Source organism: Hordeum vulgare, chromosome 1H (assembly GCF_904849725.1).
Source record: "Hordeum vulgare subsp. vulgare chromosome 1H, MorexV3_pseudomolecules_assembly, whole genome shotgun sequence".
In the NCBI taxonomy this organism is placed as follows: domain Eukaryota; kingdom Viridiplantae; phylum Streptophyta; class Magnoliopsida; order Poales; family Poaceae; genus Hordeum; species Hordeum vulgare.
Window position 1 is genome coordinate 454872286 of NC_058518.1, and position 11960 is coordinate 454884245.

At 43.1% G+C, this 11960-nt stretch overlaps 1 protein-coding gene across 1 annotated transcript; it reads left to right on the forward strand.

Annotated features, from left to right (window-relative positions):
• The first annotated feature begins 9063 nt into the window (after positions 1 to 9063).
• On the forward strand, positions 9064 to 11190 carry LOC123414068. Its single transcript, XM_045106636.1, has 3 exons — positions 9064 to 9424; positions 9689 to 9732; positions 10385 to 11190. Exons 1-3 carry the CDS (start codon positions 9292 to 9294, stop codon positions 10589 to 10591), a joined length of 384 nt encoding a protein of 127 aa, XP_044962571.1. The 5' UTR covers positions 9064 to 9291; the 3' UTR covers positions 10592 to 11190.
• Positions 11191 to 11960: the final 770 nt, after the last annotated feature.

Here is an 11960-nt window from a genome sequence, read left to right on the forward strand (position 1 = left end):
ACTACACTTGTACCACCATCTCTTCGTCAAACTACTGCACCTATACAATTTGCCATTTTATTAGGTGTGTTGGGGACACAAGAGATTTCTTCTATTTGATTACAGGGTTGTTTGAGAGAGACCATGTTCATTCTATACCTCCTCCTGGTTGATAAACCTTAGGTCATCCACTTGAGGAAAATCTGATGTTGTCCTACAAAACTCTGCACTTGGAGGCCCAACAACATCTACAAGAATAAATTTGCATCGTAGACATCAAGGACCGAAGAGATCCATGTGGAGGAGCTCTAGGGGCCTCTTTAGTACATATTAGTCATGCGGCAGTGAGGCGTCTCATGAAGCTTTCCTTCTATACAAGTATTGCAAGCACGAACTTTGGCAAAACTAACATTTGTTAGTCCATAGGATACTTTGCAAATATCTCATTTTAGCATGTACGTGAGAGGTAGTTTTTTGAAGATGACTAGGATCTTGACCTATATCAGTCTAATCGGCACCATCCAAACCCTATGAATCCATATCAATTTCCTAGACAACATCTTTTCTCACAGGATGTTTGGCTACATGATAATCGTCCATCGGTGTCTCTTCTTTAATCCTGCAGTACATATGTGTTAGTTTGGCAGCAGCAGCTGTACAGTTAAACACGTTTTGTTACTACGCATGGTCATCAACAATGTCAACACATATTTGGGGGTACCATATACTCCGTAAGTATATTGTATTAGTAAGAATAAGAGGTAGTAATTCACTACCAAATCTTAAGAAGAAGAAATCATTCAATTATGAAAACATCCCACAAGATTTAATAAGAACATGCCAACTAAATTGTTGTGAACCTAGGTAGAACTAATTGCAGTATCACATATAATACGACTGATTTATTAAGAAAGTACATACTAAATTGGTATAACTCCATATAGAATTAGCGGTTGTACGAAGCCTCTAGTTTGATTAATTCTTTGAAAGAACAACATGTGAAAACGAAGAAGCACATGAAAATCTTCAAAGGGGTGGGCGAGAGGGAGGTAGAGGAGTTATGTGGTAGTCTAGGATTAGGTTTTTGGGTAAACAGGGAAATTTTACATTGTTTGCCGCTTAGAAGCACGCCGGCCATGTAGGACGCCCATAAGGGATCCATTTGCCGCTACAAGTGGACTAAGATCTGGGGAAGAAGAGACATATGAGGGGATGGTGTGAATGACGTTGTGAGTTCATTTGATGAATTAACAAGACGCTTTACACGATGGGTGGGGGGAAATGAGCACTACATTTCAAATAGTTGGAGGGAACAATTAAAAGAAAGGGAACGAAAGGGTGGAGGGAGCGAAAATATTAGGGAGGTGGAACCTCTTTTAGTAAAAGGAATGCGGAAATTAATTTGTGTACACATACACATGTATGCATTTCTTGCATTTTCCATCAAAAGAATATAATCCAGCATCTAAACTTTCGAGAAATTGTGAAACCTGATCAAATTGGGAGAAGAGATTCTACGTATTAGTTAAATTGTGACCGGAATATATTCTTCACGTCTTTTAAATTAGATGATTCCCCGCGCGTTGCTGCGGGAACCTTGATAAAACATATGCATAAATAAACAGCGGAAAACTAAGAATGCTCTCAGAATATACTTTGAAAACAATTAAGTATATGAAATATGTGACAAAATATTGTATAAAAAGATAAATCTATTGTATTGAAGTCAAACCGGGTGCCATTTTTAATTAAAAAAATGTGTAACATGACCTCCTAATGTATTCATATTTTGTCATGGTGTTCTATAGAAAATCTCCTTATGTTTTTATTGATTAACCCATGGTGCAGTTTTAAGACAGATTTTTTATTTTGCAGAAAACTCCATGATATTTCTATTAATCAACCTACACTCGAGTATTAATGTAGCGACCCGACTCAAAACGAGTCAAGCCTCTGTGTTTCTGTGCCATCCCTGGATCAGTATGCTGGCACACACAGTACATCAATGTATATATCAAAGTGCAATCACATGTAAATAGCGTAAAACTGATATATACCTTAAATATCTCAGCGGAAGCAGTCAAGGGAGTGGAGTCCCAATAAACACCAACGACAAGTTGAGTGTAGACCGTAACCCTGAATCGTACTCTTACTCGTCGAATAAAATATCTACAACATAAGACGTTGCAGCCGTGTAGGTCAGCATATTGAATATGCCGGCAAGTCACATAAGAGAGGGGTGAAAAGTAATCATCTATACTATATGCATATATGGCAAGTGGGGCTATAAGTTTTTAGCGAAAAGCAAGTTTTCTCCTACATCAAGAGAGGGCTAAAAGAAAAATGTTACTACATTGTTGGTTGTTAACGAGATGGTTCCGCCAACCAATTCTCGTACCCGAGTTGTCAATAATTCCCACATCAATATTATTATTTGTGTTGAGAATTTCAGATAACTTCAGTTCCTTTGGCTCAAGTTGTCCATGACCGTGGACACGGCTAATCGATTAGGTTTGAGTACTCTGCAGAGTTTTGCACACGTTCCCCAAAAGATTTGATCGCCTCCGTGTATGTCCTCGCACTTCAGGGGGTTTGAAGACCGGATGATCAAAACATGGTCTTTCAACGGGTCCCTCTGAATCCCTGTCGGTGCCCATCCAATCCTACCGTTCTTCCACATCTGCTAGCACCGCCTGTCCAGAGTCGCCACGTTGTCCAACCAAGCCAGAGCCCATAATGACTTGTGGCTGTGCAGGTAAGCCTTGGGTCTTGAAAATATTCGTCCGTCTCTTTGAGCCTGGGTGAAGCTTTCCGCAAGATGTCATGGCCGTCTCCAGCATCCCGGGTCATCCACTGGTTTCTCCAGGGAGCCGATCAACCGTCCTTCACCCAGAGTTGCATTGCATCACGAGGTCTTGAAAAGTCTTGACTTAACCGGTCTTGGTTATTAAATTATTCTCGCATCACTCGTGATAAACTCTCAACCAGAATCCCGTCTACTCAAGCATAGCAATATGAAATTTGTCGTCCCGGGCCAAGTAACGGGGTTGTTGGGTGCCTACCACATGATACTACAATATGTAACCATAATTTCCAAGTACCTACTCAGCATGTAATTGGGCATAGGATGGTAGAACTACGATGCATAAAACATAGGTGATACATGATCAAATGACTTGCCTGGTATTACTTGATGAAGATAGTCGCTCTCATAATCCTGATAATTCTACTCGCCACACTCCGAGCAATCTATCGTAAACAAATAGCATTCAATAAACATTCATGCCAAAAAGAAAGAACCAAGAGAACATAAGAACAAAGCATGTCTTGGTACAAAATAACAACGTACTAAGGTTTAATAAAAAAAAGATAGGGCCTCATGGTGTTGTAAAAGGTACGATGAAAGGGGTCAACTCAAAAGAGTTAAAGGATGATCAACTATTGCTATATAAGCTCGACTTGCATACACTATGGGAGATGATCAAAAATATTGGGAGAACAACATGAATGTTGTTTGACAAATAGTATAAGACATAAGAATTTATTTGTAGAAAGAATTTCTTCAAATGGAGCACTACAACGCAAGTTATAGCGAATTGAAGTATGAATTGAATTTGCATTAAAAAGGTCAAGAGAAGTTGAACTAAAGTACGATGGTTACGTACAAAAATATATGACATGAGTGTTTAGGGGTAAAAGGAATCAATTGAAAAGGTGGTACGATTTGCAAGATAAGATCAAATGAATGTTCGAATACAAATTTGAATCGCTCAAATTTGTAAGGTTCAAAGGTCGAAACTAATGATGCTACTGGATATAGGAGATCAATATGAGCGTGTAGAAAAAAGAGTTACTAGATTTGAACTAGCGGATCAAAAGATACAAATACTTCAATATAACATTGAATCGGCTTAGAACGATATGAACACTTTTGGGCACTAATAGATAAATCTGATTTGATCAAAATTATAAGTTGAAAAGTTAAAACTAATGATACAAACGGAAAGATTACTTTGATACGAATCCGACGCAATTGAATTCATCTAAAACGGAGCTACGGATAAAAAGATATGATCAAAAGAAGTTTGAATATGAATATGAACAAATTTCGAAATTTGAAAATTTCAAAAAGTTGATATGATAGGTTCACAGGATAGGTGGGATCACGACGAAACTCTAGGCGTTGGTTTCATCTAATTCGGATAAACGAGTAAAAAGTTATGGCTATTTGAAAAATCAGGGCCAAGCTGTTTTACGGAATAAAAGTGCTACGTCTAAAAGAATTCTAGTACTAATGTGGAAATACGAAGACTAATTAATATATCTAATTACTCTACCGTATACTAGTGTAGGAATACTAGTCTAGAAATAATAAACTACGGGAGTATAAAAAAATACGAATCGAAATACCTTTAGAATGGAGAGTGAGAATTAATTCCAATAAGGAGACGACTTCGAGAAATCCCGCCGAAGAGAAGAGGATATTTTTATTTAATAAACCTAGTCAAACCAAAATATTGATTTAACCCGAAATAGATGATTTTTTGGATGCTCCTATGGGTCTATATTTATAAGTGAATGGAAGGTCTAAAGGTCCATAGATAGGCAATGTGGGACTAAACATATACGTAATGTAGGCAAACTAGAAAACAAAAAGAAGAAGTGCCGCATGGGCCATGGATTCGGCCAGCCCTGGTGAGTAGTACGGCCACGCGCGGTCTTTTTTTTAAATTCCGGATGAACAGTGTCGTATTAACAATTTTTTTTAAAAACAAAGAAGAAAAACGTATAAATGAAAAAGAGAGAACATTTTATATAGGCATATTATATATCAAAATTTTCAGAATAAAATTTTATAAAACATGAACATATTTTCAAAACCAAATAAAATACTTTTTAAAAAAAATATTTTTTTGCAATAAATTTAAAATGAAAAGGAATTTGAATTTCAAATAAATTGCAAATACTTAAAATTTGAATCAAGACATTGTCTCTGATTTTGGAGTGTCATTTTCCTCCTCTCGTTTGATTTTTTTTAATCAAAGGGTTTTGAAAATATTCAAACTCAATATTGAAAAGGGATTCAAAATAGAAAATTTTGGGAAAGTCATTTTATTCCCTCTCATTTTTTTGAGAAGTTTCAAATTCCACTCAAGTTTCAGTCACTCAAACAAACAAACAATCAATCTAATAATTATATTAACATTCCAAAATTTATAATTTTGGGATGTTACAAACTACCACACTTAAAATGAATCTCGTCCTCGAGATTCGAAGAGGCTAGAAAGAAAAGGTTATGGTTTGGGAGGTCTTCTAACAAATCTAGTCTCCTGCAAAGTGGGGTGCTACCACACTTAAAATGAGAGTTACTGGTCGCTCAAATTTTTAACAATCCTCTAGGGTCTTGGCATCTCGCTCGTCACATTCTTCATGGTAACTTCTTTGGTGAAGTTCTTCCATCATATTCATAATGTTTCCATCAAAATCGAGGGTTCTTCTGTTGATATAAGATTCTTCCGTCACTGGGTCTTCTTAACTGACAAGTCTCGTGACCATTCTAAATAACCTATCGATGATTCTCATGGTGGTCTACCATTTGTGGTTATCCTGCAGAGAGAAGGGTCTTAGCTTCACCCTCACCGTAAAATGTCCGACGCGTGACAACGATTGCCATGTACATGGGGCTTTCATCATACCATTCTAAGGCTTAAACAAAAGCTTCAAAGAACGTCGTCTCTCGCTATGGGTAAGTCTCTCAGATTTACCATTCCGAATAGCAAGAGAATGATAATAGTAAGTCGTCATGGTGGCCAAGCCATGTCGCACTGAAATCATTACCTTGTATAAGGCTTAGTGAATCTCGTATTCTAACACTTGGGCATCCTCACAAGCATTGCAGAATATCTCTTGTCCACGAACGAAGTTCGGATAATCCATTGGTTCTGCAAGCTCAACAAAACATCTATCGTATCTTCACAACTCTCGGGTTTTCGTATGCTCCTAAGAAAACGTTTGTTGATCCATGTTTCCTTCTCCAAAAAGATAGTACTTGGTCCTTGTTAGTCACGGGGTCTATGGGGTTTAGGCATACTTGGGGTAAATGTGACACTGAGCTGGGTAGTGGGTGGTTCCTTCACAAAGGAAACAAGTCACCTGACTATTTGTCGTCACCCCCACCGTGGCCTTGCACAATGATGCCGCAGCACAGCTACGTCACAACTTCCACAATTTCGTCTTGCTAATTGAGATCCAGGTAAGCCGTCATCTAGGGTGTTTTCCTTCAATTTTTTTGCTCGGTTACAATTTCTGTGTTACAAACTATGTTAATCTCATCAACAATCTACCTAGGTCTGTTCAAATACACTTTTTGTAATCTGTAAATTTTAGTATGCAACTTCCTATCTACAAGTAAAATTGGCTAATTCATACTCACACAGTCCAATTAAATTCACATAATCTTTTACATCTTGCTAATTCCCAATATACTGCATTTTCATGTATGATGTTTGGCAATTCAAAATTTCATTTAATTTATTTGCTCTTGGTATTCAAAGTTGAAGTGGAATTAATGGAGAGGTTTTAAGAATAAATCAACAACCTCCAATATGCATGAACTAGTTGATTTGAACAAGCTTGCTAGAGATCCAAATAAAAGTAAGAGGATGTGATATTATAATCCCGATCAACATGAGGATATAAGAACAAAGTATTTCATGTGGGGCCTCATCACCCCTGTCCTTTAATATTTTCATTCCCCCTTGATTTGATAATTATATTTTTCATGCAGGTTGTGTTTGTCAATGTTTTCTTTCGCAACTTCAAAATAAGATCTTGACATAATGATGTAAGTCATTTGATTGTATAATGCTAGTTTTCTTTCACTTTATGATGAATTTGGTCATCTAGTGGAGAATGAAGTGATTGTGCCCAGGTTTTAGTTTATATGGATGCTTGCCTTGTTTTCTTTTATTCAACGCGGATGCTTGCCTTGTTGATTCATCAATACACTCATATATTCTTGCCCCCTCCCAAGTTTTTTTCCCTTCCCTTATTGGAGATGAAAGAAATCATCTATAACCACGCATGCATGCCTCGGCAAAACCTCGCAGAGAAAAACAGATCTTTCATTTTCTGCCGAGAGAGATGCTTTAGGATTGACCACATTCAAATGTGTTGTGATTGTGTGAGTATTAAAGCCACCGCTAGGGTGGAAAGGAGGATAAAAGAAACACATATGGGATACAATGTGTTACAATAAAGGACGTGGACCTATTATAGTCTTGAGTCATGGTTATTAGCTTAGGAACCTGTAGTATTTTTTCCTTCTGTTTCACACACGGGCTTCTTTTGCTAGTTGGACTAAAATGATCAAACAGTTTTCCTAGAGTACATCTACATGTATCATAAGTATTGCATATTTAAGTCCTATGTCATTTGTCTTACATGAAAATTCATGTGGGTATTATTTTCCTTTCTGTGTTAAGTCACTTAGATGTGCAATAACTAGGGCATGTGCGCTAGACACATCCAGTAATTAATCCCTGCCACTCCCTGCATCATGGTTTAGAAGGTGTGCTTAAAAATGTTCTCGAACCTAGGTGGTTATTGATTGATTTGTAAAATGGGCTAAAAAATAGCATTCACACTACATATGCATATAGAAGTAGTACAACGGAGTACTAACTAGCTGATAGGGGTAAATGCAATGCGTCCTAAACCTTATTATTATGTAAATGCACGTAAATTTAACCGTGTTTTTCTAAACTGTGACGGAGGTAGTAGTAATTATCCGCCCCGATTTTGCTACTAAAACAAATCTAGATGTAAGATAAGTATTGCACATCTAAATCATATATTATTAATTTTACGTGAAGATTTAAATAACCATCATTTTTTATGCTTGATTTAGTCATTTAGTGTAATAATTATATCACATCTAAATCTAAGTATGTCGTAGACACACCCTATCCGCCATTCTTATTCAAGCGGTTGTCCAGCAGCCCAGCCCGTAAATCATCCGTAGGATATCTGTGGATGCGACATTTCTCCGTCAACAAAGTCCAAATCCATCGCGATCTGCATCATATCTGATTAGTACTCCCTGACTGCTGAGAGGCCACCTGAGACGGACTTCCCACGAGCAAACAATCAAGTCACCTTGACCAACGTTAGCATATACCACCAAAAGAAAGGGAACCGCCCACGTACTCAGACTCTACTGCGGAGGAGGAGAAGTGAACCTACAAGTCGCCAAGGTCTCCCCGAAATAATCCGACGAGTGAATCACCTGCCTCATTCCTGGCGATAATTAGGACATGGAGCCAGCCAGTGCATGGGCGGGGCATGAACTCCTCTGAAATCATAGCTTGCGCTCGACCGGAAAAACTTGGCTTGTCACGGTCGAGATCTCCCTCTCACTGGACCACCAATGTAGGAGTAGGAGGAGGAGGAGTGATTAACCATGGCACAAAACTCTGGGCAGTGGAGTGCCAGTGCCAGTGCCAGTGTTTCTGCACGCACGCATTGCAACATCTTTGGTGGTCCTATCCTGCGCACCCTCTGCTTCCTTGCTGCCCATGTTAATCAGGAACAAGCAGTACAGGCTACTACTACGACCAAAGAAAAAAAAACGAACAAGAAAAAGATTGCTCTCAGATCACTCCTTTTTACCATTACATTTACTTGGACCCTCCCGTGAAAAGAGCATGAACGATGGCCACAACACAAGTCCGTCCCTCTTTTTGCCGATGTCCAGTGCTCGATCCCGTCTGGAGGGAGCAGCAGCAGCGCATGCAGCAGTACACCACACTGGTACTGGTAGTGGTAGTAGTAGCATCCTTGTAGGTGAAACAGAGCTGGTGCCTGGTATCACACCAAGATCCAAAGCCGTACGGGTAGCATACGGTGTAGGTGAACGCACATTGCGTACGCCGTACTTTGTGCGCGGCCGATATTAAAGTTGGCGACCGCGCCTGCCTCCCAGCCAGCTACCGGGCGTATACACATACATACATATACGTGTAGCCATGTCTGGTGGCCACTCACTGACAGTGTCGACTCGGTCTCGGTCTCGGTCGGTATATATAACGGCTGCTTAGAGGAGCTGGGCTCCGAGATGCGATGCAGCCTGTACAGTACACCCACACCCGCACCACCCCGCCCTCGTCCTCGTCCTCGTCCCTGTGTCTTCTTCCTCTCGCCTGGCGTTAGCTTCGGGCTCGGCCTTGGCTAGCTCATTTCTCCCTCCGCTCCTTCGCCGGTCTACTCTCCAGCGACCAAGAAGTTAAAGGTAGCTGGGCTGTGGCTCTGGCAATGCCGCCACCCAGGGGGAGCCGGCCGGCCGGGTGCCATGCCGTGTCTATGCTAGGGCTGCTCGTCGTCGCATCCCTCTGCTGCGGCTGCTTCTTCGTCGGCGCGCGCTGGGAGAACGTCGTGCTCCGTTCGGGTAAGCGACGAGCTCAGCTAGCGGATGTGTGCTCCCTCCTTCTCTTGTGTTCTTTTAGTAAAAGACATGCTCGCTCATCTTCTTCTTGCGCCTTAGTGTTTTTACCATTGCGTGCTTTAGTTCTTGTTCTTGGTTTCTCTTTCTTGCTTGCCTGCTGGCTCAGTTTACAGATCTGCTCCCGTTTCTAAGCCTATGTGTTATGATGGTGCGAGGTGTTGTACTGTCGTTAACTCGTTTGAGTTTCCTCTCCCACTGCATGCACAGATTCCGGGAGGATGGAAAGAGCGGTGGTGTATGCCGGTGATCTGGTGAGTTTGACATCGATCGAGCTTCTTACGTTGAGTCTTGAGTGTAGTCAGTTCTAGTTAAGTGTTCCCCTGCAGCTATCTTAGCGGGCAGCTTAATTACTCCAGCTTCTCCGTTCATGTAAAAAATACTCTATGTGAAGAGGAAAGGAAACAAAGATGCCATACTAGCTAGATGTCGCAAGTTTTCATGTTTTTGGCTCCAGCCGATGCATCTGACAAGCCAAATCACACGATTGCGAGTTGCGCATCAATAATCCACCTGGATGCGTCAAAATTAAGGATGGCAACCTTGGCTAGCTAGGGCCAGCGCCGTCGTCTCGTCGGCGTCGGTCGCTGGTCCCATGCCCCACCGCGAACAGCGACTGCCGGCCAGCCAGCTCACGGCGGCGTACGGCGCACCTGCTAGCTTCCGACAGGCCTTCCGCGGCGCCCGGCCCCCGTGGCCCATGCAGCTAGCATCGCCGGGGCAGCGACCACTCGTCGCCGCTCGTAGTACAGTTTTTACTAATACGTAGGAGTAGCTAGCAGCACATTAACGCCGCACGGCCGGCCGGGGGCTCGGACCACACGCGCACGTACGTGCGTGCTCGATTGATTGCGCGGATACGATATTCACTCGTGAGCTAACCAGCAGTTTCCATTGGTGCCGCAGGAGGGTGACCACGGGGGCGGCAGGCGGCGGCTGCTGGCCGGGGGCCCGGGCCCCGGGTCGCACCCGCCGCGGTGCACGTCCAAGTGCGGCAGCTGCAGCCCGTGCGTGCCCGTGCACGTGTCCGTGCCGCCCGGCGTGATGGTCACCACGGAGTACTACCCGGTGGCGTGGCGCTGCAAGTGCCGCGACCGCCTCTACATGCCGTGACCGCCCGCCGCGCCGCTACATGCAGCTAGCGCGCCACGATGCGTCGGTGGCCACGGTCCAACGCCCGGCGGCGAGAAGAAGATGTGCGGCATGCCGCGTCCGCCGGGCGTACGTACGTACTGTGCCGGACAGGGGCGCGCACCGTCAGTGTACATGTATGGCAGTGAGTGACAGACATGGGTGGTGCCGGAGTGATGGATGCACGTGGTGGGCTACCGTGGCAGGGCAATGCCGGGCCGGGCTGCGTGTGTAGCTGTGGACGGTGCTGCTGCGTGCACTGGAAGAGTGTGGGCGTGGTGTGGCAGCACCGGCGCAATGGACCTACCGGAGGCGGTGGCGCAGGCAGGCAGCTCCCCCAGGCGCCTCGGCCTCTTGGCATGATTTCCGTGCGTGTCAATCTTAGGCACTGAAATATGCATGCTACTCCTACATGACATTTCTCTCTCTTCTTGCAGCGTTTTTCCCCCTCTCATCTTAGTGGTATTTCGCTATTTTGTGTCGCGTCCATCGATCATCGCTTTTTTGTGCGGGAACATCCGTCAACAATTCAACAGTGTACGTAGTAATACTGATAATTTATAATGTGTGAGATGTACTGATGTACTTGGTGTTGATGCCTTGATGGGGAAGACGACGAGACTCATCAACAGTGCAGTGTTTTCGACTTCACTTATTCTTGCCCGGGAGGACATGCATGCATGTCCTGAAGCGGCCAACGATTCATGTGCCCACACTGTGCGTCCATCCATCTTGAAACCTTGTGTCACAAAATAAAGATACTACTACTATCTTGGAACATCTTGACGAGTCTTATCAACATCTTGAAACCTTGTGTCACAATAATAAAGAAAAGATACCGAATGAGCATCCCAAGTTCCCCAACCAGCAAAATAAAAAAACGTTGTTCACTAAACAAAAATGATTAGGGCCCGATGTTTTGGCCGGTTGCATCCCATCCGTTGGATGTGAGCCGCACGGCTGCTGGAACCTGGGAAAAACCGGTTAGCCCCTGCACCTTCTTCTTCCTCGGTCTGCATCCATATCCTGTCCCCACCGGTGGTCATCCTCATCACTGGTCCTCATCCTCGTCATCGGTCCACTTGCCGACCGTCCTCGTAGTCGGTCCCCACCCTTGCCAAACGTACTCGTCGACGCCTCCACACATGCAACAGCTACGCCTGTGGTTGCAGCTCTTAATGGCGACGATTGAACAAAATGTCGCAGCTGGTTGAAGCCAAAAACGTTACACCGTGACAATAGTTGCAGCAAACATGGTGGCCGGTTCCAGCAATTCAAAATGCCAGTTGTAGCAAATCTTGAAGTCGGTTCCAACATTATCGCGGCTGCCTCGCGTCCAGCCGCACACTAC

Excerpts from the sequence above, each read along its gene's own strand:
- LOC123414068 (XM_045106636.1), top strand. The coding sequence starts at position 9,292 with ATGCCGCCACCCAGGGGGAGCCGGCCGGCCGGGTGCCATGCCGTGTCT. Across the intron at positions 9,425-9,688 it reads GAACGTCGTGCTCCGTTCGG|ATTCCGGGAGGATGGAAAGA; the intron begins GTAAGCGACGAG and ends CTGCATGCACAG. Across the intron at positions 9,733-10,384 it reads TGGTGTATGCCGGTGATCTG|GAGGGTGACCACGGGGGCGG; the intron begins GTGAGTTTGACA and ends TTGGTGCCGCAG.